Source organism: Zonotrichia albicollis, chromosome 14, assembly GCF_047830755.1.
Source record: "Zonotrichia albicollis isolate bZonAlb1 chromosome 14, bZonAlb1.hap1, whole genome shotgun sequence".
Classification (NCBI taxonomy): domain Eukaryota; kingdom Metazoa; phylum Chordata; class Aves; order Passeriformes; family Passerellidae; genus Zonotrichia; species Zonotrichia albicollis.
The window spans coordinates 13,218,744-13,243,601 of NC_133832.1; the positions used below are offsets into that span (position 1 = coordinate 13,218,744).

The 24,858-nt window shown below is 45.6% G+C and overlaps 3 protein-coding genes across 7 annotated transcripts in view; 1 reads left to right on the plus strand and 2 right to left on the minus strand.

Moving 5' to 3' along the window:
* Positions 1-3,864: 3,864 nt before the first annotated feature.
* Positions 3,865-7,803, minus strand: AGTR2 (angiotensin II receptor type 2). Its single transcript, XM_005488173.4, has 2 exons — positions 7,539-7,803; positions 3,865-5,920 (listed from the first exon to the last, which is right to left on the minus strand). Exon 2 carries the CDS (start codon positions 5,845-5,847, stop codon positions 4,729-4,731), a length of 1,119 nt encoding a protein of 372 aa, XP_005488230.1. The 5' UTR covers positions 5,848-5,920; positions 7,539-7,803; the 3' UTR covers positions 3,865-4,728.
* Positions 7,804-15,601: 7,798 nt separating this feature from the next.
* Positions 15,602-17,034, plus strand: LOC102071122 (uncharacterized). The gene has a single exon (XM_005488224.4). It carries the CDS (start codon positions 15,602-15,604, stop codon positions 16,871-16,873), a length of 1,272 nt encoding a protein of 423 aa, XP_005488281.2. The 3' UTR covers positions 16,874-17,034.
* A 4,161-nt stretch (positions 17,035-21,195) lies between these two features.
* PLS3 (plastin 3) overlaps positions 21,196-24,858 on the minus strand; it is a 48,347-nt gene continuing 44,684 nt past the window's right edge. For all 5 annotated transcript variants that reach the window (XM_074551357.1, XM_074551358.1, XM_074551359.1 and 2 more), the window contains 6 exons: positions 24,360-24,438; positions 24,083-24,197; positions 23,830-23,963; positions 22,873-22,996; positions 22,187-22,311; positions 21,196-21,379 (listed from right to left, as the gene is read on the minus strand). In XM_074551357.1, coding sequence (XP_074407458.1) covers positions 21,247-21,379; positions 22,187-22,311; positions 22,873-22,996; positions 23,830-23,963; positions 24,083-24,197; positions 24,360-24,438 — 710 coding nt within the window. In that variant the 3' untranslated portion in view covers positions 21,196-21,246. The remainder of the gene's footprint in view (positions 21,380-22,186; positions 22,312-22,872; positions 22,997-23,829; positions 23,964-24,082; positions 24,198-24,359; positions 24,439-24,858) is intronic.

Consider the following 24,858-nt stretch of genomic DNA (forward strand, 5'->3'; position numbering starts at 1 on the left):
TTTTATTCCATTGCACACAAGTTCTCCCACACATCTTTCAAGAGTAATTGTATCTCATATATCTATTACATCTCTGTCTAAATTCTTTTAATGATTTTACCATTTCCCTTCCAGTTAGAAAGGTTTCTTATGGCTGTTTCAAGGAAAGTGTGATTTTTAGACACAGCCTCGTCTCTGCTCCATTTTAGCTGTCTGTCATGTAGAATTGACAGCTGTGTTGGATAAGTCCCATTTGCACTATTGCAGTTGCTGATTTTCTTATTTAAATTTACAAAAGTAGAAGCCAAAAATCACACTGGATCTTGGCTTCCCATAACTGCTTGTCTTACAGGGATAAAGCAGAGCTTTGTGATTTTATGTTTGCTTACTCCAAAGAGCTACTGGTTGTCAGAAGGGGGTAGGGGGTAAGTTCAGATGTCCCTCATGAAATTAATGTCATGACGCTCATCCACTTCCCTCTGCTTTGCCCCTGTGAAGTGCTTTGAGGATTAACTGAGTTCTATCCAGAGCTTACAGTGTCAAATCCAGGCTCTGCCTCAGCTGAAGAGGAAGTGGAAAGTAAACATTTGAAAGAGGCAATGAGAGAGGTTGGCTTGCTCCCTATCCTGGGACACTCTACTCCAGGACCTCACTGTTTTCAATAAACAAATCTCAATTTTTACCCATTCTTACTATTATTTTTTCTCTCCCATTTTGGTTCTAATGAAAGCTGGCAAACAGGAGGGAGCCTCCTCTCTCACAGGTGCCTCACTGGATGCTCTGCCACAGCCACAGTAATGGGATGACCACTGCACCCAAACCAGAGGAAATGGGATGTTGAAGACAGCAGCCTGGGCTCCTTCTGTAGACAGATATCTTACAAGACAAAGCCATGAGAGACTCAAACTCTTCCTGACAGAGCCCACAGGCCACAGGAACAGGGCCACAAGGGGCCACAGGAACAAGCCCCTCTCTGTTGCACCCACTGGATCCTGCAGCAGGCAGATGTGAGCAAAGCACACCCCAGGACCTTGTGGAATTGAGCAGCCCTTCCCAACAACAGCAGTCACTTTCTTCCATGGGAAGGAGATTTCAGATGGGATCAGCAAGGCTGCCAGCTTGGAGCAAAGGCTTCCAGACCACCTCAATCCCCATGCTTCAGGTTTCCTGCATTCCTGCCAGGACCGCTCAGAATATCCAAAAGGCCTCATTTTCATAGGGAAACATGAGCAGTTCCCTTGCCCCCTGGCACCTCCTCACCCTTCAGCCAGCACAAGGGGAGGTGTGAAGGGAAGCCAAGTTGTGGCAGTCAGCTACAGAGTGGCAAGATGATATTCCTGCTCAGAATCTGGCAGGAACTGCCAGAACTCTTGTGCTGAGTGGGTGCCAGCACAAGATTCAGGCCATGTTGAGTCCTCAGGGAGAACATGCTGTACCAAATGTTTCTTATTGTATATCTTACATAAACAAAACATTCAGCTCACCACCCAGCACTAGCTCCTACTAAAAAAGCCAGTGGCTTTCTCTGCTGAGTGCATTGGAGTTGTGTAGTCAAGTCAGCTCAGGGACACGCACAGGATGCTCAAAGTGGTCTGAGCAATCAACTAGAGCTAAAAAAGGAAGCCACAAAGAGGTTTTGCTGAGCAAATACATCAGAGACAGACTGACCCATGTAGGAAACCATCCCTTCCATCTCTCTTTGGGAAAAGACCATCTAACAGGTCCAGAAGTGCCCCAGGACTTTTCCCTCTCCAAACCCATCAGAATTTCCATATGGTCCATCACAAAACACTCCTTCCACAGCAGGCTCTCCTCTCCACTGACACTGCTGCACCACAGCAGAGCCAAAACCCAGTGGTTGCTCACAAATTCATCTTTCTGCCCTTGCAGAGTGCACAACCCAGGGTGACCACACACTCTCCCAAAGTCCCTGCCCAAAGTGTGAGTGGCTCTGGTATCCCAAAATCCAGGTGGGTGCTGTGGGATGGCCAGGCTGACCTGAGCAGGCCCCAGGCTTGCACACCCCAGGAAGGAGCTGCAGGACTCCTGTTTTGGAGACGGGCTTGCATTTTTTAGGAGACCCTAAGGCACCACCCAAAGGACCTTGCAAATATTGGGGTCTGGCTGACAGAGGTTGCAGCCCTGCACAACCATCAGAAAAATTTTCAAACAGGATCAAAATTTTCTCTTGAAAGGAAAAAAGAAGCTTCTAAATTGCAAGGAAAAACCTGCTTAAATTTCCATCCTCTTTCTTTTGCTGAAAATCACAAAAAAATAAACACAATATTCAGAAACTCTGAAACCCCTCCCACACACACATTTTATTTTAAAAGCCCCTCAAAAATCTCATAAGAACCTGAGTAGGGTGGAAGAAATTCTTAGAGCTCAACATTAATCAGTTTGCTCTAAAAATAAAGCAAAACCCTTGATACAGAACCTCCCCTGTTTCCCCCCTCTTGAGACAGAATTTTTGGGATGTTTGTGTAACCGCACTGCTCAAATTCATGACCTATTAGAGGTACAAGGCAGATCTAGCAAACAAAAATGTCACACTGAGGGTCACTAAGTTTGTCACTCTTGTAGAATATGACCTTCAGGGTAGACTTCTTTTGAAACTGCATTTTGAAAGAATGAATTTTCCTTCCCTCTCAGTTCACCTCACATTTGATACTCTTTTTTTGCTCCCCTGTTTGTAGGAAAGTGACACTGGGTGCAGCTGTCTCAGCCTCTGTGAGTGGTTATCAATCCCTGCCCTCCAGCAGCCAACCATGAGTTTGTCCCACAACAGTGGGAGATGCTGCATTGCTGTTCTCCCCTTGGGAAAGCTTAATTCTCATTTTCTCCAGCCTCTCACAGCTGTAAATGCAACTGGATTTCAGATTGCTGTAGTATTTCCCTATCAGCATAAGTCTGCGCACCAGGGAAAAGGCACAATCCTTGTTAAACACTGTTGATTTTTAGCAGGTCCCACCTGACATGCAGAGAATGTGCAGCCTGTCCTCTCAGGAGGAGAACAGGAGCTCAGGTGGTGCAGGTCAACTTTTGATTTGAGACTCCAAAGGCATCAATTAATGTCCCACTTGTGCTCTTTACTGACCTGTATTGCAGCAAAGGTAAAAAAGATTCCATAACCTCTCATTATCCCTCTGAACTCGCTACCTTGAGCACCTGGTGATTTTCTAAGTGTGATGGTTTGTTTTGCTGTAGCACAACTGCTTTGCTGTCCTCATTGCTAAGCAATTAACAGTTTGTCCTTCCAGAAATACCCAACACCCCAGACACTATTAGCTCCTCGGAACATTTTCAACAAAAACATTCCAGGGGAGCTGCATGGGTAGATGAGCCACTTTCAGGGATAAGCATCTCTCCAGCCACATACCCCACTACAGAACACCAGAGGAGGACAGGGAGAGGGGGTTACTTATGGTCAGGCCCTGTTCTGCCAAGTTCTGCACAAACTTTTAATCTCACATCACTCTGAGACTCACACGTTTCTTGTAAAATCCAGTGAAGAAACTTACCCCTGCCTACCAGAGGAGTGAACCTGCACAGGTTCCCATGTTTCCAGCCAGTTGGGACTTCCAGGGAGGTTGGCTTGACCCCGGATCAAAACTATAATTCAAGCTTAAGAGTAACTCTGATATCAGAGACAATTCCCTGAAACTAATGATCCTTGGTCACTCACCCTGGGGGAAACCTGCAGGCAATGGTAAAAGGTGCAATAACAGACCCCTCTTTTGGACTGAGCCTATCAAAGGGTCCAAGAGGACCAGTATCTCTCCAGCAAAAAAAAATTCAAATAAACATCAAAATACAATCAGTATTTCCCAAATACTTTTTTTCTCATTCATTCTTTTAGTTAAATTGAGTAAACTCACACCATGGTTTTGGTTCTGGGTGACAAGAGAGAGTCACTCAGGATTTCTGTATGCAGTACTCCAAATTGACATTAGTAATTGACATTTAAAATGCAAAAGGGCCACACAACAAAGGCTGGTGGACAGACAGTGTGTGGGGCTCAGCATGCTCACAGAGCAGTGGGACACTGCATGTTCACTTCCTGCAGCATTTTTGCCACAAGTGACCACACTAAATCAAAGAAAGGACCATCTGGCCTATGGACATGTTACCTGCTATGAGAAAGGTATAAAAATGTGCAATTTTTGGTTTTATTTTCCCACAAGAATACCCTCCTACCTTCAGCAGTCTGCAGAGCCACATCTCCACAGATTCTCAGGATTCCAGGCTGAAGCAAGCTGGAAGTATATTTGATGCATTTTATATACATCTCTAGCAATTTATTTTAAAAAATTAAAATATACAAAATAAATGTCAAAATATTTTTTTACAGGTAGCTACAGAAATATCTGCACTGCTTTATTTACACATTCTCTAGTGAGAATCTCTTTTAGAAAATCAGTTTAGGGTATAATACTCAGCACCTGTGCAGTTGTAGCTATGGTGTAATGGTCCTTCAGTATATTTAGGCTTCTGGTGTTACACATAACATTTGCCTGATCCCAGCCATACAAAAAGCTGATATTTATAGTGCCATCAATATAGTTATTTGTCAGAACCTTCCCTCTGTGTGAAACTTGTGAAAAGGAAGGAGGAATAAATCCCCATGTATGACAAAACCAGGTTCTCCTTCAAACAGCTGGTGAATGAATGGGCACGAAACAAAGGGAAGAGGAGAAAGAAATGTCACAACTTCAGGAACACCCAACTGCACTGACATCACCCCAGAGCCTAGAGGAAGGACTCGGGTTCCCCTTCTTTGCCCACGGGGGTTTCGGGCTCTCTGAAGCAGCTGCCCCTCCTGGCAGAGGAGCTCTCGCGGTGGCTGCTGAGCTGGTGCACCCTCCTCTTGAACAGGCGGTGCAGCTTCTCCTGGAACTGGTTGCCAATGAAGCAGTAGAGCAGGGGATTGGTGCAGCTGTTGGCAAAGGCCACGCAGATGCCGAAGGGCAGCGCCGTGTCGATGAGCCCCACCACCGCACAGCTGGCAATGACCTCCATGTGAGCCAGCGCGTTCAGAAACGTCAGAACGTGGAACGGCAGCCAGGAGATCAGGAAGGCAATGACAACAGCAGCCACCAGCTTCAGGACCTTGTCCCTCTTCTGCCTGCTCTTCCCAAACTGCTGTGCTTTAAGCAAGTGCCTCCTGATCGAGATGTAGCACGTGGTGATCACTGCCAAGGGGATGAAGAAGCCCAGGGTGTTTTTCAGGAAGGCTGTTGCCACAGACCATTGAGCATAGTTCTCATAAGGAAAGGCCATAATGCAAGCATTGACCTCCAAGCTTTCAACGTAGTAAGTGTCTCGGAAATAAAAAGTTGGGAGGGAGGACAAGCAGGCGAGGCCCCACACCACCAATGCCACAAAATAAGCTTGTTGTGGAGTTCTCCTCTGGGAGTGAATAGGGTGGACAATGGCGTGGTACCGGTCCACGCTCATGCACGTAATGAAAAAAATACTTGCAAACATATTCAGACACAGGACAGAGCTGGAGATCTTGCACATGAGAGACCCGAAAAGCCAGTTGTATCCCTGAGCATAGTAGGTGGCCCAGAAGGGAAGGGTGGCCAGGCACAGCAGGTCTGCCATGGCCAGGTTGAAAATGTAGATATTAGCAACTGTCTTGGGGCCAGTGTGACGACAGAGCACCACAACCACCACACTGTTGCCAACCAAGCCAAGAACAAAAACTGCAGAGAAGAGGGCTGGAATCAGTGAAAACTGATAATTTGAAGAGGTAAGGGGGCAGGGAGGGGATGAGTGTGACACAGCTGATGAGTTTGTCAGTGCTGTAGACAGGACTTGGAGACTTTCCCTGGTGGTGACAACCAGGGAGTAATTGCTCTGCATGTTGGTGCTGGTGGAAAGGGAATTTCTTCAGGAAATTCATGGGCTGGCAGCACTTTCTTATCCCATTGCTCACCTGCAGATCAGAAACCATGTGTTAGACATGCACTCTGCACCTCTCTTAGCTCTGAAATCACACAGACACAATAAAATAAAAACCATTTGAAGTTATATCAGTAAGCTGAGTGCTGAAATACCAGGCAGCCCTGCTGAACTCCTTACCTCCATCCCACTGACAGAACACAATTAGCCCTAGGGACGTCACAGCACTTTTTAATTAGCCTGGCAGAGAAGGGAGCAGCTGGGGTTTATCTGTGATTACAGATGGTGCTTTCTGTGGCCAGCAGAGCAGAAGGATTATGGACTCAGGAGCTGGAGGCTCTTTGGGAGCTTCTGTGACCCAAAGGCCACGCTGAAGCTCCTCATGATCCTTTTCTCAGTTTCTCATGCTATTTCCAGCACTCTGAGCAGTTAAAATAATATTAAAAGGCAGATGTGAAAGCAGCCATTAAAAAGGACTATTAGGAAAGCAAGCTGTGACTATTTTTTTTTTGCCCCCCAGTTCACAGGGCTGGACACAAAGACACTGAAGGGTCTTTGCAAAATGTCATTCACTGTCAGTGTCCTTCTGACACATATCTGCATCTCCTTCCCTCATGACAGCTTTAATCAGAACAGTAAAAGAGATCATTTCAATGTAGACACAAGCAATAAACTCAGTCCTTGCAGGCACTGAATTTAACAGTACTATGAGCCATTAATTTAGAAATATCAGAACTGGATTTCAGCAAGGGAAAATGTAGCTATAAAACAGCTAAAATAAGAGAGTTAATTGACAGGTCTGCCTTTGTTGCATTTCAACAGCTTGTGTCTGCACTCTGAGCAGGACATATTGCAAACTTGAAGACTTTCTAAGCCAATGAAAAAGATATCATACCCAAGTATTTTATTTTACATAATTAAAAACTAATTTCCTCTTTCTAGTAAGTTTTTGTGGAACCAGACAGGCATTTAAGAATTCTCAAGGAACTCTAAAAGTAACAGGATTTTCACCAAGACAACAGATTTGGGTAATGATCTGTCATTTAACAGAAGGCAACTGATCATTTCAAACGTATTTTTCTGTATCAACAGTTTAATGCACAGTAGTTTATCATTTGCTCAATGCAAAATACTCAATATACTACTTTGGATATGCTGACAAAAATTTAATTTGATATATATTGTCTCAACAATGAAAATTCAGCAGGGGAATTTCTGCAGAGTGCTGGTATTTAAAGTCACAAATAGTCAATCATAAGCCCATGTTCTGTATTCAAAGGGGTCCTAAACCCAATGAAAGCTTTTTTGTTTGGGAACACAGATATTCAGAGAGGGTCTTAAGTCCCATTTCACCCTTACGTCCCGAGCTCTTCACTTTAACATATAGAATCTGAAATCTCAGAATTAATCACAAAGCATTACATTCCTCCCTGACTCCTAGCAGAGGGACCACACCATAATTATTTGTACTGCATTACAGAGAACAAGGTTTCATTGACAAACCCACTCCCCCCCTCTGGCCATGCACAAGTGGTGCCTGAGGATCTGCTCTGAGCTGCTCCTTCCTCCTCTCACTGCAGGCACGAGACATTCCAGCACAAATGGAATCAAATCAATGGAAATTATGTTCTAGCAGCAGATAGAAAACCTACCTCTCAAGCCTCCAGAATTCTGTGCTCCTTTTTCCCCCTTTCCTTCTGGTGTGTATTGCCACCAGCAATCTGCTCTCTCATATCTTCCCTTTTCCACTGGGAGACTTTAAACTACATAACTCCAGAACTGAAATATGAATGCCTGCCAGCTTCTTTTCCTTTTGGAAGCAAAACAGTTTGAGAACCCCCCTTTCCAAGGCCACGTGAGCACATGCAGTAAATCAGGAGAGAGCAACAAGACAGCCAGAAAAAAAGGAGAAAAAAAAAAAGGAAATGAAGCAAGCAAGAAAAAGGAAATTCACACAAATATCCCTGTGGTTTTCTACTGCAGCTCTTGGGCCAGGAGGATACACCCACACTTTCAGCCCCTTTCTGCCCTCCACATGCACACACAAGATATGGGAGCCTCCATGGAAGGATTTGTGCATCTCTGAGGGCAGAGGGATTCCCGTGCAGTCCGTGGAGTCCTAGCACTGGCTAACACATTTGGGAATGAAATAGGCTGTTAGTCCTGGCAGAATTGACTATAATGGGAACACAGAGAGACAGAAAGTACAGGAACATCACTGCAGTCACACCAGCACTGCCTGGGTAAGGGGGCTGATCCCATCTCCCAGTTAGAATGGGAAAGCCACTGCCCTATTCCTTGCAAAGACATGCACACTGCTGGGATTGAGGAGGGCAGCAGGACAAATCAGGACAAATCAGGACAAATCAGGCAGCAGGACATGGCTAAGAGCAGGTTTGGTTCTGAGGCTGCACTGGGGTAGGACATGACCAAAACAAGCTCATGCCAACTCCACACAACACAGAGTTGTACAACTGTTCCTTCCTTGCATCTCATGCTGTGCCTCTCTGGCCCCAGCCTACTCTCCATGGAAGGAGCTCCAAGGGGGCTCCTGGAGGATAAGAAAAGGGCAAGGGAAGCACCCAGAGGGTTAAGCACTTTGCCCTGATGCCTGAGTGTGATCTCTGCTACAGCTGCCCATCTGCTGGGGGCACTGTGCTCTGCTCCCCAGCAAGGCTCATGTCCCAGACAGAAAGAACCACTGGAGGCCCTGGCAGTGACACTTCCCTCTGCTCCTGGCTCTCAATCACTGGCCAGCACTGAAACCAAGTTCATCCCATCCTCTGAACACCAGCACAGCCTTGGAGAGAGGTGCATCCACTTGTGGGGGCTTGGGGGAACCCCAGTGCTGCCCTTGCTCCGGGACACCAGGGACAGCAGCCATCACCAGCTCTGCTGTCACCAGAGTGACCCAGAGGAGAGATGGAAAACAGCCTTTTAACAGCATCTTCAGGGGAACTAAGGGCTGAGCAGGCTGTGGAGAACAGTCTGACCAGTTTCACCACAGCCCAGCTGTGTCTTTGACCAGAAAAAGCCTCAGAGAGTGTTGGAAAAGCTTATCAGCAAACTCATATACACCCAATCCCTGGAGGTGAGTGCTACAGTCAAGGCAGAGAGAAGAGTCCTTGGCAGCTTTTGTCTTTATCTGCCTCATAATTCAAAGTCCAGTTCTTAGCATTTTCTGTGCTAAAAGGAGACTGGGTTATTTAAAGAAAGGGAATCCCACACAGCATTTCTATTTACCACAGTGCAACGATTTACTGCTTCAAGGACAAAGCAGTCCATGGTCAGGACTATCAGGCTGCAAGCACACAGAAGAGAGAGCAAGTCATGAGTCCTGCTGCAGAGGAGCAGAGATCCACCTTCTGCCACCAATTTACCCTGCACAGACCCTGCCTGGGATCTGCAGGACTGCTGGCCCACTGGTGAGTGATCTGAGATGTCAGCACTCATTCTGAGCCATATTTATTAATTTTTTTTGTAACAAGATGTGCCAGGACACCCTCAGCCAGGAGTCTTTGCTGCTAGTTGCACACAAACCATTGGTAAAAGGTTTTGCTCCATTCCTCAGCAAACACCCAGTGAAGGAAAAATGCACAAGAATGTTTATTTTTCAAAAATAACAAACACTAGTTGTTTAGACTTAAAGTTTGCCTTTCCACACAACTTTTGATCCTTACAGATCCTGACTGTGTTTATTCTGTTTTGCCTACAGAATTGAGACTTTAACAGACAAGAAATGGCCCTGATGCACGCAGTGCAATGGGGGTCACAGCTCAGGCTGCCCTTTGATAAATCCTGCTCCTGTTCTTTCCCCTGCCAATGCTCAATGCATCTGATTCCTTATCTGATCCCAAGTCCTCACTACAAAGCTTCCTCTCACTAATGTACAAATCCCTCTCTCTCTCTTTCCCCCACCATTTCTTCCTCTCACTATTTCTGAGCATCTTGTACTGCTGTAAAACAGATGCCCAAGTTGTCCATGCACAAAAGAACCTCATCCATGTAGTGCTGCAGCTGAGCCAACGCCCCTGAGCTTGTGGGATGTGTTTCCACAGCCAGGCTGGAAAATCCAGCAGATGGATCTGCTGCAGCAGAGCCCAGCACACAGCTCAGCACAGGGCAGAGCTTTTTCACTGCTCATCTGGCTGCAAAGTTACAAAGGCTGAGAGTTTTCAACACAAGACCTGTTTGGTTTTAAATTAGTAGAAGCTTGAGGTGTGTGGGGATTGAATCTGGGGTAGAATTTTGAGTACATCTTTTACACCAAGTAAAATAATTCACAGTTCAAGAGGAGCAAGAAATTTGCTGCAGGCCCACATAGAACCCTTAGGTTTGTCTTTCCATCCTCAAACCTATGCACCTAAAGAGGTCAAAAGTCACCAGGAGTGTTTAAAAAAAAATCCCAAACCATCACCACACACAACTCAAATAGTACCTTCTGATCAGCTGTACAAATAAAAAGAAAAGGATTCATGCACTCCAAGTCCTAGGTTTTGGATTTTGCAGGGAATTGCTGCCTCTGTCAGGGATGGAATATTCCAATAAGCAGCCTGACAGTGCCAGCAGGCTGTCACAGCCACCTCTGGAGGCTAAACCTTGCCAGCCTGCCACAGGCTCCAAGTAATGCGAGATCCAGATGCAAACTGTATCCATGAGCTTGATTTCTTCCTTTTGGAGAAAGTGAGAGGGAAAAAACCTTTTATAAATGTGCTCCCCAGGATGCACAATCCACAGATCACTGTGGCTGTGTTTGGTGTTGATTCACAGCAGGATTCCCTGACTCCCTGGTGCCAGGCTGGCAGCAGGAGTTGGGGATCCAGCATCAGCTGCCAGGACAATGATGATTTTCATCATGCCAGACCCTGGGATTAGCTCCGTTGGATGGAGCATGGTGCTAATAATGCCAAGACTGCAGGTTTGATCCCTGCATGGGCTGGAAGAGCTGGGCTTGATGATTCTTGTGGGTCCCTTCCAGCCCAGAATATTCTGGAGTGTGCTGTGCCAAACATTCCAGCATTCCATAAACTTTTCTAAGCATTCCTCCTTCCTGCATTTGTTTATTTAAGAGTTTCTTTAGGGATTCATTGCTCAGTCCTGCAAGTAAGATTGGAGAATCTACCTCACCCTTCTTCCCCAGCCCCAGAGCACTTCTTCAGAGAAGCTGATTGCTTGCATCCTTTCTGGGCACTCAGGGAAGGGAGCAGTTGTGAGCACTGACCTTGAAGGCAGAAGGTTGAGACAGTGAGTCCCAATCCCATCCATGGTTGTTGCTGGGTCAGTTCTGGGTCCTTGCACAGCTTGATCAGGTCTGGCAGTGGCTGTCTGCAAACCCAGTGTTTTGGCCAAGAGGGAGAGCTGCCTGCATCCTCAAAGGCAAGACCTTGGTCAGTGTTCCGTTCTCCCTGCTGGATCCGTGATTTCATGTGGAAGAACTAAGCTTTTTAAAGTGCTGCTTTTCCACTTCCCAGCAGCACAGCAGTGGCCACAAGGGCCACCCAGACAGGGCCCATCAGATACTCTGAGAGAACAGACCTTCTGTGCTGGAAGAGGTCAGTTTTGGAGCAGTTCAGTGAGAGTGACAGAGGCACTGGGGAGGGAAGAGAGATGCCCTTCCTACCTTCAGCATGCAGAAAACTTATCTAAAGCATTTATTTTATGAGAGATGTTTGTGTCCAGCCAACAGTACTGCCAAGATTGAGGTTATCCTCCATGACATTGTTTGTTCAAATTATTGGCTGTAAGCATTTTACAAGCTACTAAAAGAAGCAAAGAAAACAAGCAGATAAGTGATTTTGAAAACAAGCTGCTATTAAAGGCAGGAAGTGCACACACCCTGGCACCACTGCCTGTTCTGGGGGCAAGCCCTGCTCTTGCTGAAGGCAGCAGGACTTGGTCAAAACTCCATCCCTGAGAGCTGCACAGCTCCCAGCCATGACCCCAACACAAATAAACCACCATACTTTGGGCTTGCCAAAAACAGGCACAGAGCCTTCATGGCCAGAGGAGCATCAGTGGCAGAGCAGCATTTCAGCAGCTGAGACCACAACAGGAACCCACAGTCAGCTTTCATAATTCATCACCACAGGTACTTTTTTCCTCATTTCTCTCAAAGCAGCACAAATCAAGACACTGGTGCCCAGAGCTTGTGGGAGAGAGTTCCCTCCTGTCTAACTTCTGCTTTATTTGAACTAATACAGTTGTATATAGCCTGACATTCAAAGGATGTGAGAATGCTTCACAATTCTCTTTAGGGTCTCAAGGTGGTATTTAGGAAGATTTAGGACTCAGTGGAAAATTTTGTAGAGTTACAGAGCACCCAAAGGGTCTCTTTCCAGAGATCTTTTAAAAATAAAAATCTTCCTCTCTTTGCTATTTTGAACTATAACCACTGCAAACAGCTTTCCCACTTTTGAAGTGTTTTTACTAGAAATTCCTCTTATGTTCCAAGAATACTGAGATACACATGAGAGTTCACCAGCTAGATAAAGCTTTGGGGGTGCCAGATTATTCCTGACATTTGCATATTCCACATTATTTAATCAATCTTTTAACCAACAAAGCTATTAAATGATTCTACTAATTCCACCTTTTCCCAATAAAAAGTTTAAATAATTCAAACCTTGCTCTTTTAACTTATTAGACCAGCAAGACCATCCCAAAGCAGAAGTTTTGACTACTGCCTCGATCTTCTAAAGAGAATTCATCTCCTCAAAATCTACAGTATTAGGCAAAGCTCTTGACATCAGCTACAAACAATTTCTGAAGGGGATGAGCTGGGCTATAAATCCCAGATGTCAGATAAATCAGTGACTGAAAAAAGGACAAAAACACAACCATGGCCATGTGGTGGGTGGAACAGAATTTAACAGAAGACCTGCAGTGGTTCAGCTTTTCCATTAAAGCTGGGTGGATGAGGCACCTCAGCCAAAACACATGATGCACTCCAGAAACCCTCCAGGCAGATGGGGAGAGACAATCAGAGTCCCTGCACGTGGAGCACAAAGAGCTGAGCCTGGAAAAGAGAACCCCAGAGCAGGATGCTAATACTTGAACAGACCATAAAGGGAAAGTTTGCTAAAAAGGTAAGTGGAGAAAAAACTCACGTGTCAGCTCTTCTCAAGGAGCACATCCTTACCTTGTCTCTGCAGCACTTGGCGTGGCAGTGACTGCAGTAGAGATGCTCAGGAAGCTGGAGCAGTGCTGGGCACAGGAACACTGGGCACTGCAGCACACACAGGACATTCCTGTGGCCACACTCTTGGACCAGCACTCAGCCCTCAGCAAAGGTTTGGCTGTCCACAGTGCTGGGTGTTGGCATAGAACTGCACTGCTTCCACCCCAAGGGCAGCTGCAGCCTGGGCTGCCATTGGTAAGTTTGGACAAAATCCTCTCAAGCAGCTGCCACCCCACCTCCATGCTTTGTGGAGTCCTTACAGGGAGAAACTGGAATTGCCAAACCTGGGACAAAGTGTAAAATCTGGTCACTCTGATACTTATGGCTTTCCTTGGCCCTATAGGCTCTAAAGCAAGGAAACATTCTGCAGCTGCATTGTCCTGTTCCACCACAGTGTTTGAGTCCAGTTAAGCAACATCTGGCAGCAATGAGCTCCAAGAGCTGCATGCTTTTGATCTGAAAATTTCCAATATGAAATCAAGGAGAGCTACACTACAGAGAGCACTGGGCTTTACTAAGAGCTAGAACATGCTAGAACACTGCTGTAATTACAACCAGAAATAAACCCTATGTAGAATAAAAGGGATACCAAAGCAAGAGATCCATCTTTTTCAGCCTGAGCTATAAGCTTCAGCTTCAGTTCCCCAGCACAAAGTGCAGCTCACCTGTCCTGCACAGAGATCAGCAGAAACCTGTCTCCTTCACAGGGCTGCACTGACAAATGATGGAAGGATGGAGATTCCCAGCTGTGCAGCTTCAAGAGGCAAGAGAAGCCACGGAGACCAAGCAGCAGGACACCAAACCAAGGTGATGTCCTTGGAGGAGCAGCCCCAGCTGAGCCAGGAATAGAAAAAACAAAGATTCACCCACCAAAACCGTTGGCCTGACCCCAGACACAATCAGCTGGATGAGGGGAGCAGTGCACATTTCCACCTTCCTCTGGGGCTCCCAGGACCAACCCCAGGCATGGTGCCAGCACTGCTGCTCATGGTGGAAACCAGATTTTGGCCCCCAGTAACACTGCACCAAAGCCTGTCTAACTAAATAAATGATGTTGTTTACAGCTGGAGGATGGTCTCCATTACACAACATGATCATCCTGGCCAAGCTTCCAGGGAGAAGCTGTTCTTCAGGGGATTGCTGCTTGAAAAAATGAAGAAGAAAACAGAAGTAGCTGAAGCCAATATAGTGATTTAACAGCACAGGAAATATAATCTGCTTCTGCTGAGAAAACAACAGAGCTGCAAATTTGTCCAGGTCACACTTACTGTTTGGCATACTGTATATTTGGGGGTTTAGCCACTGTCTGGACAGAGCTGGCAGAACAGGGGACAGAAAGAAAACTCAACCTGTAAAAAATGAAAAAAAGAAAAAAGCTGAGCCAGACCAAGGAATTAAGAGCAAGGAAATGTACTGGAAGGCAGGGAGCTGACAAAAGGTGCTTCAATCACATCAGAACCCATTAGAACTCCAGCAGAGAGAAGTGGAAAAGAAAAATTTAGAGTGACAAAAACAAGAGAAGCAATTGTGTCACTAATGACCCATCAGCTGCAAGCCCTGGGTCTGGTCCTCCTGCAGAATGATCAGTCTGGAGGTTGCTGATCCCTGGCTGTTGAGTTCATCAATCAGGCCCCCAAATGCATTTTCCCTTTGCACTGTGGATATAGGATAAAAAACAGGGCAGGGCAAGGACACAGATATTTAAGGATCCAAGTCCTGCTCCAGTTTCTCAGTGGCATCTTCAGATGGAGACAAGCAGTGCCCCAGGAAGGACAGTGTGCCCTTGGGGTGCTCCCTGTTTCAACCACAGGGTTCATTTTTCACCCTTCACAGATGGCTCAGGGCACATCCCAAGAAGAGGCACTGCCAGGACACAGCACTCCCCTGTGCTTTCCCAGAGAAAAATGTCAGAGAAATGTCTCTCATGTCAGAGAACATGAGGCTTGCACAGCTCCTAGCAGTCTCCCACTTTACTGCAGGGGAGTCACAGCCATCACCAAGGGAAATCCCTGAGCCTGGGGCATCTGTCAGTGTGTGCAGCCTCTGTCAGGCTGAGGGCCCTCACCTCACACCTGGATGGCATAGCCACCTTGCATTGCCTTTGCTGAAGCTCCAGCTACAGAAAATCACAAAAATTTTCAGAATAGTTTTTTGAGGCAACTGCCAAGCAGACTCTGAGAATGGTGATGACCCATGAGCAGGAGCCTGTCACAGACAGCTGCCAGGGGAAGTCTGTTACCTGTTGCTGTTTGCAGAGGGCAGGAGGTGAGAAAAGCCACTGTCAGAGCATGACCCTGGGCTGAGAAGTCTCCTTGTCTCTCAGGGCAGCACTTGATCAGCTCTGACGTGCCTAAACACTTAATCCCCACAGGACTGCAGCAGGAGGAACCAGCTGATTTATTTCCACTGTGCACCAACCCTGCCAACCAACCCTGCCCTGCCTGTGGTTCACCTGCCCAAAAGGTACATGCTCTTTTTCTTGCCTTCTCCTCTACAATCCATCAGGTATTAGATGCTGTGGCTGATGTGTGGCTGGTCATGTTCTTTCTCGTTATATTTATATTTACTTGTGCAGCAACGGCTGGGCTGAGTCAGAATGTCTCCAATTCATGCCCAAGCATGTGCAAATGTACATCTGAAGAGACCATCCTCTGCAACAGAGCTGGACTGAAAACGCTACCTGGAGAAATAGCACCATCCACCATCTCTCTAAACCTCTCCAACAATTATTTGCGGATTCTCAACACCAACACCTTCAGAAACCTGACTTTCCTTCACAGCCTCTGGCTAGATGGGAACAATCTGACTTTCCTGACCCCAGGAACTTTCCATGCTCTCAGCAGGCTGCAAGAGCTGCACCTCAGCAGGAACTCACGCCTCACCTACCTGCATGCAAACACTTTCAGAGGACTATTAAACCTCATCAGCCTGGATTTGTCCCACTGCAACATCTTCGAAATCCACCCACTTCTATTTTCACACTTGCCTTCTTTAGAAAGGCTTGATTTAGCCTCCAATAACATGAGGTATGTCCCACAAGCCTTCAGGAACCTCTCCAGCCTCACGAGGCTGTCCCTGGAGGGCAATCACATAGAGGCCATCGGCAGAGATTCCCTGAAGGACCTGGAAACCCTGAACGATCTCAATCTCAGGAAGAATCGGATATGGATCATCCAAAACGGAGCTTTCTCAAAGCTTCTCAGACTGGGCATGTTAAATTTAGGCCACAACTTCATCACTGATTTGCCTAATCAGCTTTTTGAAGGATTGGTCCAGCTCAAGACCATGCACCTTGAAGCCAACAGAATCACCGCTGTGGACTGCACCTTCAGGCAGCTGCTCAACCTGAGAAACTTGTACTTGAACAACAACCAGATCTCCTCCATCTCAGACTCTGCTTTTTTGCGCCTAAACAAGCTGCACTTCCTTCACCTGAGCAGGAACAACCTCAGCTCGCTGCCTGTGGGCCTGTTCTCCTCCCTGCCCAGGCTGAGGTACGTGTTCCTGTCCCACAACCCCTGGAGCTGCGACTGCAGCACACTCTGGCTGCGGCGCTGGACGGCCGCGCTCATCCAGGGCCTGGACTGCGCCTTCCCAGGCCCTGCCAACGCCACAGCAGCCCAGCAGCCCCTCCCAGGCCTCCTGGGGGACTGCCCCGTGCCCCTGGAGATGGCCACCGAGGACAGGTGCAGGGTGGCTGGCATCAGCGTGGCCCCCAGGCCTCCCGCCCTGCCAGGCCAGCTCATCCTGCTGGCACTTGCCTGCCACACATGGGGATGGGGCACCCTGCTGGCCACCTTCTCTCTGTAACCCCATAAGCCACTTTCCCTTAACCTCTGCTCTTGGACAATTTTGAATTCCCCTATACCCTATATAACGGGCTGGTTTAGCCTATTCTGGTGAAGAGCCATCGCTGGAACCCTTCACAGACCCCAGTAAAGCCATTGCTGTGGAACTCCAGCTGCCTTCTCCTCTCGCATCTGCCTTTTGGTCGGCCTGCAACAGCGCCTTAGCAAGCAAAGAGCTGAAATCATAAGAGACCTGATAATCACTAAAAAGAGCTGATATCCCTTAAGCTTGCTAAAGTTGCCTGTGGCTAAGAGCAGCCTGGGCACTCGGACAGTCTGCCCCCAAAGGACTGAGCTATCTGGCCCGTGCTGCCTGCTCAGGGGCAAACCTGCCCAGCACGAGGCCGAGACATTTCAGTTATAAATTGGAGGGTGATTATTTGCTTTCTTGAAATTTGATTATGAACAATGGTTTTGATGGCATTTGGATTTTATATGCAAATAAAGGAATTTCAATATATAGGAATGTATTATTTCCTTTATGGGTAATAGTCTAATCTGAAATGCTAACATCAAAATTCAATGCAAATGGTCAAATTGGGAAGTTCAGTACTGGGGCTTGTGGCTGGTGATGTGGGGCTGGGAAGCATGTTCTCCTCTGCCCTCCCCATTTCCCAACTGACCACAGCCAGGTGTGACCTGCCTGGGAGGGGCTGCCTTCCTGTTCCCAGCCCATACTGGGAATATTGTGAGTGAGTACTGCTGAAATAGGAATAAATTGCACATGCTCCAGAACATCTGGAGTCCTGAGAAAAGGCCCAGTCCATCAGCATCACTGTGAGCACATGGTGCCTTCCCACAGCAGGCACATGGGGATCTCTGCTGCTGGAATGTGTGGGAGGTGTGGGAAAAAGCACCATCATGTAAAACATTTTATCACCTAGGTGTTCCTCACAGCACTGAACCTCAGCTAATGTGGCTCTGCATTTACCCCTGCAAGGAGGTGATTTGTCTCAGGGATGGTCTGTACAAGCTGTGTCTATCTCCCTGCATGCTGTTAAGGAGCTCTGTCCCAGCACAATTCCAGTGTCATATCCCAGGTCTGCCTCCCTTCAGCTGCTGGGAGACACAGATCAGCCTTCTATGTCCTCCCAAATGGAATTTTCCATTTGTGCAGGTATATGAAAAGCCCTTATCCAATGTTTACTAGGTGCTCACAGAAGGAAGCAAAGGAATGTGTGCCAGACACACCACATTTGTCCCTGTCCTTAGAGGAATTACCCCAAGCTGATAAGAGAGAAATAAACCCTTGTTTAGGGCTGAAAACACACAAACCTGCACAATTTGACATGGGAAACCTGCCATGGGGGGCAGAGCAGGACCAACCTTTGATGTTACACCAGGGAAGGAACAAAGTAGGGGTTTACAACAAAACCACACGTGCTGCACCTCATTGTATTTGTGGTTACAAAGGTTCCTGCAAAGCATTTAACGGTCAATATAATAAATTTTTGCTTACATTGTCTGTGCTGTTTCATCATCTTCACTTCCCTCAGCTTCACATACTTTGAGAAGTGGTGGAAAAATACTCCAGCTGGTTTCTTGCTTTTGAATTACTCTCTGTCAAGCTGCAATTGAAAAAGGCAGAAGCAAAAAAGCAAGCAAAGTCTGCCTCAGCAATTTCTTATGTCCCTAAAAGATTCCATTTTTCCATTGAATAATACAAACTGGTGAAAAATTTATGTGGACAAGAACCTTGCCTTCTCTGAACACTTTGAGAAAACATTCCTTCCACTTTTACACCACCACCTCATTAAAGAGTAACAGGAACACAACTAAATTGCTTCCTCTGTGCTATGATAAAAAGTCACAGCAATATGTAACAAGTTATACACAGTGTGCTCAGGGAGAACACGTGGCCACATTTTTAATCCACAAAAAATGAAACCTGCAAGGAATACAAGAAGGCCAGAAAACACAGACCCTGAGGAGTCAGTCTGGGCTGGTAAAGATATTTGCAGGAGGATGTTAAGATGCAGGATAAGAACAACATGCACCCACAAGGGCAGCAACAAGTCCAACTGTTTAAAAAAAATCAGTATGAACAAAGCTGACACTGTTAAAACAAAACATTGCAAACAAAAGAGCATGTAATTGAAGAAGCAAAACAAAGTATAAATACTAACAAATAATTTAATATTAAAGAGCAAGAAGAGTTGCAGGAAGAAGGAAATGTTCTGAAGTTTACATCTCCTTGATGTGATTTGAAAATTTTAGGTGTGTTTGACAAAACAAATTATTTGAAAACCTGCTTTTTAAGAGTGATCAGTGGAAAGAAACCACTGGGTTTGTCCCGATTGCCCTGCACTGGACCTTCAGTGTGAGAGATCCACTTTGCTCAGACCCCAAACTTTTCTTTCTTAAATACATCCAGCCCAAGGAGATGCTTTCCTGTTCTGTAATTGTCAAATTACCCATTTCTCCCCCTTTAACCTGGTACCAGAGGCAAAAGAGGCAACAAAGTACAGATGCACATGGCCACTTCCAAAGTCCAAGAATTTTGACCTTAATCACACCACACCCCGAGCCAGTGCCATAAATCACCAGAACAGTTTCAGTGGGATGGCTGTGACTCTACTTACGGTATATCGCTCCATCTTGAGTGAAAACATGCAATTTCCTGTGGGAAGCTTTGTTAACATACTTCTCTTGTGAAAAAATTGTACCAGTGGAAAGTTTCCAGCCAGCTCTGCACGAGGCTCCATGCAGGGAATCACTGGGGTGGTTTTGTGACACCCCACAGCCAGAGCAGGGAGCACTCCCAGCTGGTGCCACCCCTGCAGCTGGCAGGGCTCCTGCTCATCTCCTCCTTTTCACCTGCCCTTTTTTCATCTCCTACACACAGGAAAATTAATTCCCTTTCCCTAAATTAGTGATACAAATAGTCATACAAATGACTATTTGTATTACTAATCAAATAGTCCTCAACCCCCCAAGACACAACACCACAGAAGCTGCTGCTTCAAACAAACTTTGCTTTTCAGGGACCTTTCCCTGCTGTGCTGCCAGCAGCCCCAACCCCTCACCATGCTCTGAAGGACCAGTACCTGGCATCAGATTAACATCAGGCCAATAAAGATGAAGACTGTGTGTGGCACCAGCTGGAACTGAAGACAGGCTGCCATGCTGGGTCAATGCAAATAAGGAGCGAAGCATGTATTTAAATGTTTTTATTTCAACTGATGCTTTGCCACCATATTACATCACTTTGAATAGCTTGGAATAGCAATATGATCTCAAAATATAGCAAACAGCTTGCCAAAGCAAGAGATTATGAAATCCTATGGATACAGCATCTTCCTTCTTTGGCGACAATGCTTCCTTCCGTTTATCTCTAAAAATAATTTTATATTCCAGCACAGTTGCTGTTCACTTTATTGAACCCTGCTGTTTATACCATTTGCCTCTTCCCTGCACAAAACCTCTCCACAATGTAGTATGGTTTTGTATCTAACAGCATTTTAAATAAAAAAGTTATAGTTTTCATGCAGATTTTTGTAAAAATTATTTTCTAGGTGCACAGAACTGAACCAAGATGCATACAAAAATGCATTCACTTCCATTCTCAGGTGTAACCGTGCCATCAGCAACATGATCATATGTTACTGCAAGAGGTCCAAGGATGGTGGTATTATCATATGCAGTATAACCTTAAAAAACAAACAAACAAACAAAAAAATACCCCTTTTTATAAGCAGCAAGAGAAAAAACTGCCATGCTTTATTTGTAAAGTAATCAAAATAGTTAGATGTACAAAAAAGCACCATGTACAAAGAATACCAGAGGAAGTACATCTTCCTAATTACACATTTCTCATTTAGCATTGCGAGCTGGCCTGCAGGTCCCAACTTGTACTGTAGATTTATTTGCAAAATTAAGGATGTGGTCAAACCTAAAATATGCTTGGACTGTATGACAGAAATTAAAGTGGATTGCAGATAGAAATTAGATTTGTTTCCATTACAACTTATACCAACCACCTTATAGCCCTCAAGGGTATAAAACCACACATCAAGTATTTGAGAAATAATGGAGTGAAAACAGCTCCAGAGCAATATTGCAAGATGCAGGTCTGCTATGAATGCATTTCTGTGAGCTCTTGATAAGTTAAACTTTCCTTTGGGAAAAGAGCACATCTGTTGGTTATAACTCCTCCCCCTGAGAATTTTAATAAATTTGTCTTGCAAAGCAAAACAAAGTCCTTTGAACTTCAACAGTTCCAAGGCCAACAGCATTTCAACGTGGTCACAGCCCATCTGCTACTCATGCACCCAGGGTGGCAGGTTGGGTTTTTGTTGCATTTTGGTTTTTTTTTCTTTACGTGGATCATCCCTTTTATACTCGCTTCATTCCTCTGCCCATCAAGCAGGCGAACACGGTCATGACCATCTTTGGCTTCACCTCCACAAGATCCTCTGGAAGAGCATAAACTCTGGCACCAATTCTTCTTGCCATGGACACAGCATACCTATTCACCATGGAAAAATAAGGTGGTCAGCACTGAGACTGCTAATGGCAAGTCAAATCCTGCCCCATCCAACACAATTCCACCTACTCTTTATTAAGATTCAAGATATGGAACAGTTTATTCACACCGCATCCTTTTGTTTTACAAGTTTTTCTCATTTTTTGCTGTATTCCTTTTCCAGAGGTAAGTGTTTTTAATGTGCAAATTGACCTTTGAATGTCAAGTCCACTTTACTGACAGTTAAAGAATTTTAATTAATATTTGTTAGGGCTAATAGCATATATAATGAAGGATTAATCATGTAACACTTCCTTTCTGTTTGCTCCTTATGAATAACATAGTGAGACTATTATCTGCCAGAAATTTTACTGTCATTCTGCCACTGCAGAACAGTCACAGAACACACATTTCAAAGGCATGCTTTAATATGCATACTTTAAACTTGACAATCTGTGATGATTCAACAAGACATAAGACATACAAGGGCTCAATTTTAAAACTCTGAGCCACCAGCTGAACACTTCAAATGCCTGAACAAACAGGTGAGAAATGGAGAGTCACTGGTAAGAACTGCCAGAGCTGCTCTGCATTTCTCTCAGTGAGCCAGAGCTCAGCCAACTGCTCCCTCCAGTGTCACGGGCAAGGACAGCAACTCCATTTCACAAAGTGCTGCCTGTGTAAAAACTACTGTGCTAAAAGAGACTGAAAACCGCAGCAATGAACTGGTCAAAACACCTGCAGCTTGGAGCCAGCACATGGAATGTGCACCTTTTCAATGCCAAACAGCTTTTGAGAGAGCAAACTCACTTAGCGTTATTTTGCTTGTCATCTTCCGATAGCTGACCAGTCTTTACAAGGTCGTAGTTGATACAACCAGGCTGGATGGCATCAATTAAATCCACAACTGCCAAGCTTGTGCTGATGGTCTTGTCCTAGAGAATACAGGGACAGACAAGTAAAGATGAGTGTCCATAATTCTCACCTTAATTCAGTCGCTCTGCAACCAGAGAAGTTTTAAACGAGCCCTTTCAAAGCAGCAGTGTTAGTGACTATTCCCAGGTGGACCAGAGGGAAAACCAAACTGCTGCCTCAGCTTTGGTGATAATACAGTACTATTACTCCAATGTACTGCAAGTGCTCTGGCAATCCAAAGAAGTAATCATTGTGCAGGCAGGAGCTCTGCCCTGCTGAGCACAGCCCAAGGCACAATGTTCACCTCCAAACGCACACCAGCTCCAGCCCCTTTGCTTGCCAGCATCTCACCTCCCATCTCTGCCACACATCCTGCTCACCCTCCCTCCTCAGGCACTACTCCCCACTATGAGCAGTCCAAAACATTCTCCTGTCTTAGAGCTTGAAGCTACTCAGTTCCCAGCACAGTCTGAATCCTGTCCTGTTTCAACTCCTTTCTAAGAGGACCCTGCTGTTCCTCCAGCTGAGGAAAAAAATTTTGGGCACTCATCTCCTTTTGTAGGCAAGAAGGAAACCTGTACCTTGAAGTTCTGGATAGAGGTGGACTTGCCAGCTTCTTTCAGGGTCTGGTTTACCCAGCTGACTATAATGTCATCGTTGGCTTTCTGACCATCACCCAAGTCCTCGAGGACATTCAGTGTGTACCTGAGAACCAGCAGAGAGAACAGATCAGGCACAGAGCCAGGACAAAGCCATGCAGCCAGGATGCAACATGAGCCATGGCAGCTTAGAAAGCCTTTACACAGTCTCAGCTCTGGGTTTGGATTTTTTTTTTAACTCCTTTAGCAAAAAGAAAGAACCACGTGTCTTATCTGAAGTGCGATTTCTGTTAAAGCATTAGTCTTTCTAGCATTTCATGTCCTTTAATAGGAGCTCACAAAATTGCCTGGTCTCAGGACAATTGTTAAACTGTTTTATCACTGAGCATTTGCTCCATTACCTAAAAGGTGTGGATTATCACAGGAGCTGGCATTAAGACCTAATGTCAAATAAGGAGCTACCATGCACCTTTTTTCCAGACATATATTTGCATAATCTTACAATTCTTAAGAACTAGCTAACAGGAAGATCAATTTTGTCTGTTATTAAGTTTCTTCTTTCTCAAATTCCAATGCAGAAGAGGTCTATAAAGCAGCCTCAGAATGTTTCCCTCTCAATTTCCATTTAAAAATCAGAACATAAAAGTTGTGTAATGTTACTGCTCAGGGTTTCTGCCTGTGGACCAGACTTGAGCAGGTGAGAGAGGTGATCCTTGTCACAGGATGATCACAGGTCCACCAACAAGCAGTCCAGAGGTGTCTGCTCCAGTCTCATGTCGAGCTCTATCACAGTTTTGTCCAGGTGTGTCTCAGACATCCCCCAAAGGACAGAGGTTTTACAATCATTCTGAGCGACCTGTACTGCAACGCTCTCGTGGAAGAAACTTCCCAAATTCTGTACTCCATTCTCAAGTTTCACATGTTTGAGAGGGGTCCTACCTTCTCATCAACTGCCAGACCAAGGCCAGTGTCAGCGTTGGGTTTCCATCATTCAGATCTTGCCCTCCAATGCCAACCAGGGAGAATTTAGCTGGATGCTTTCCCAAGTCTACAGCGTAGTTACAGTTTTCCAGCTACACAGGACAAGAGTTTAAACAGCAAAATCACTCACAAACACCTACACTTGACTGGAAGCCTCGAACAGGAAGTTTTAGTGTCACTGGCTTCCTTTAAATTCTTTTGACATGTTTACCTTTTTCATATTTGCTCCAAGTTTAGGGTATGGAGGCTTGTTAACCTTATTCCAGTCAACAGGAACTTTGATCTTCTCATATAATTGTAGTATTACCAGTGCATCTTGGAGATCACTAAAGTGAAAAACATGGATTAAGTCTAATGCATCAAGATTTGAGTGCACTCTGACTTTGCCACATCATGAATAATTACTATTCTTTACAAGTGTTTGCAATTTCAACAACAACAATAAAAAGAAAAAAAAAAGCTGTGTCTCCCAAGAGCCTGAAGCTTACCCATAGAGGTGATTTACGTGGGGGTTCACACCCAGGGAGTTCATCCAGTTGCGGAAGGTCCGTTCCTCACGTGTCTCTCCTACATGATGGAAAACAGGTTCAGTGCAAATTCTGCAAGTTTAAGGCTGAGCAGGGATTTCCACCCTGCAAGGCAGGGAGCTTTGAGCAGCAGAGCTCATCAGGAGGTTTAAAGGAGAGAAAGAGTATTTTTTTTTCTACTAGAATTTTTTTCAAAGGAAGAGGCTGACCCTGCTATCTAGTCTTGGATGTAATTTTGATTTCCTCAGGCCTCAGAAGAGCCTTTTGCACTTTCTGCAAGAAAAAGGAGCAGAAAGGTCTTTCACATGGATGTTAGCTAACTGCTGTCACAGCCCAGTCCCAGTTGTGCCAACAATTAGCATTCCCATGGACATCTCACTGCATTTCTGAGGTTTTTTTGCCCATCACAGGAAATGGCAAAACCAAATTCCCCTGCATGGTGAGTGATGGGGTGCTGGCA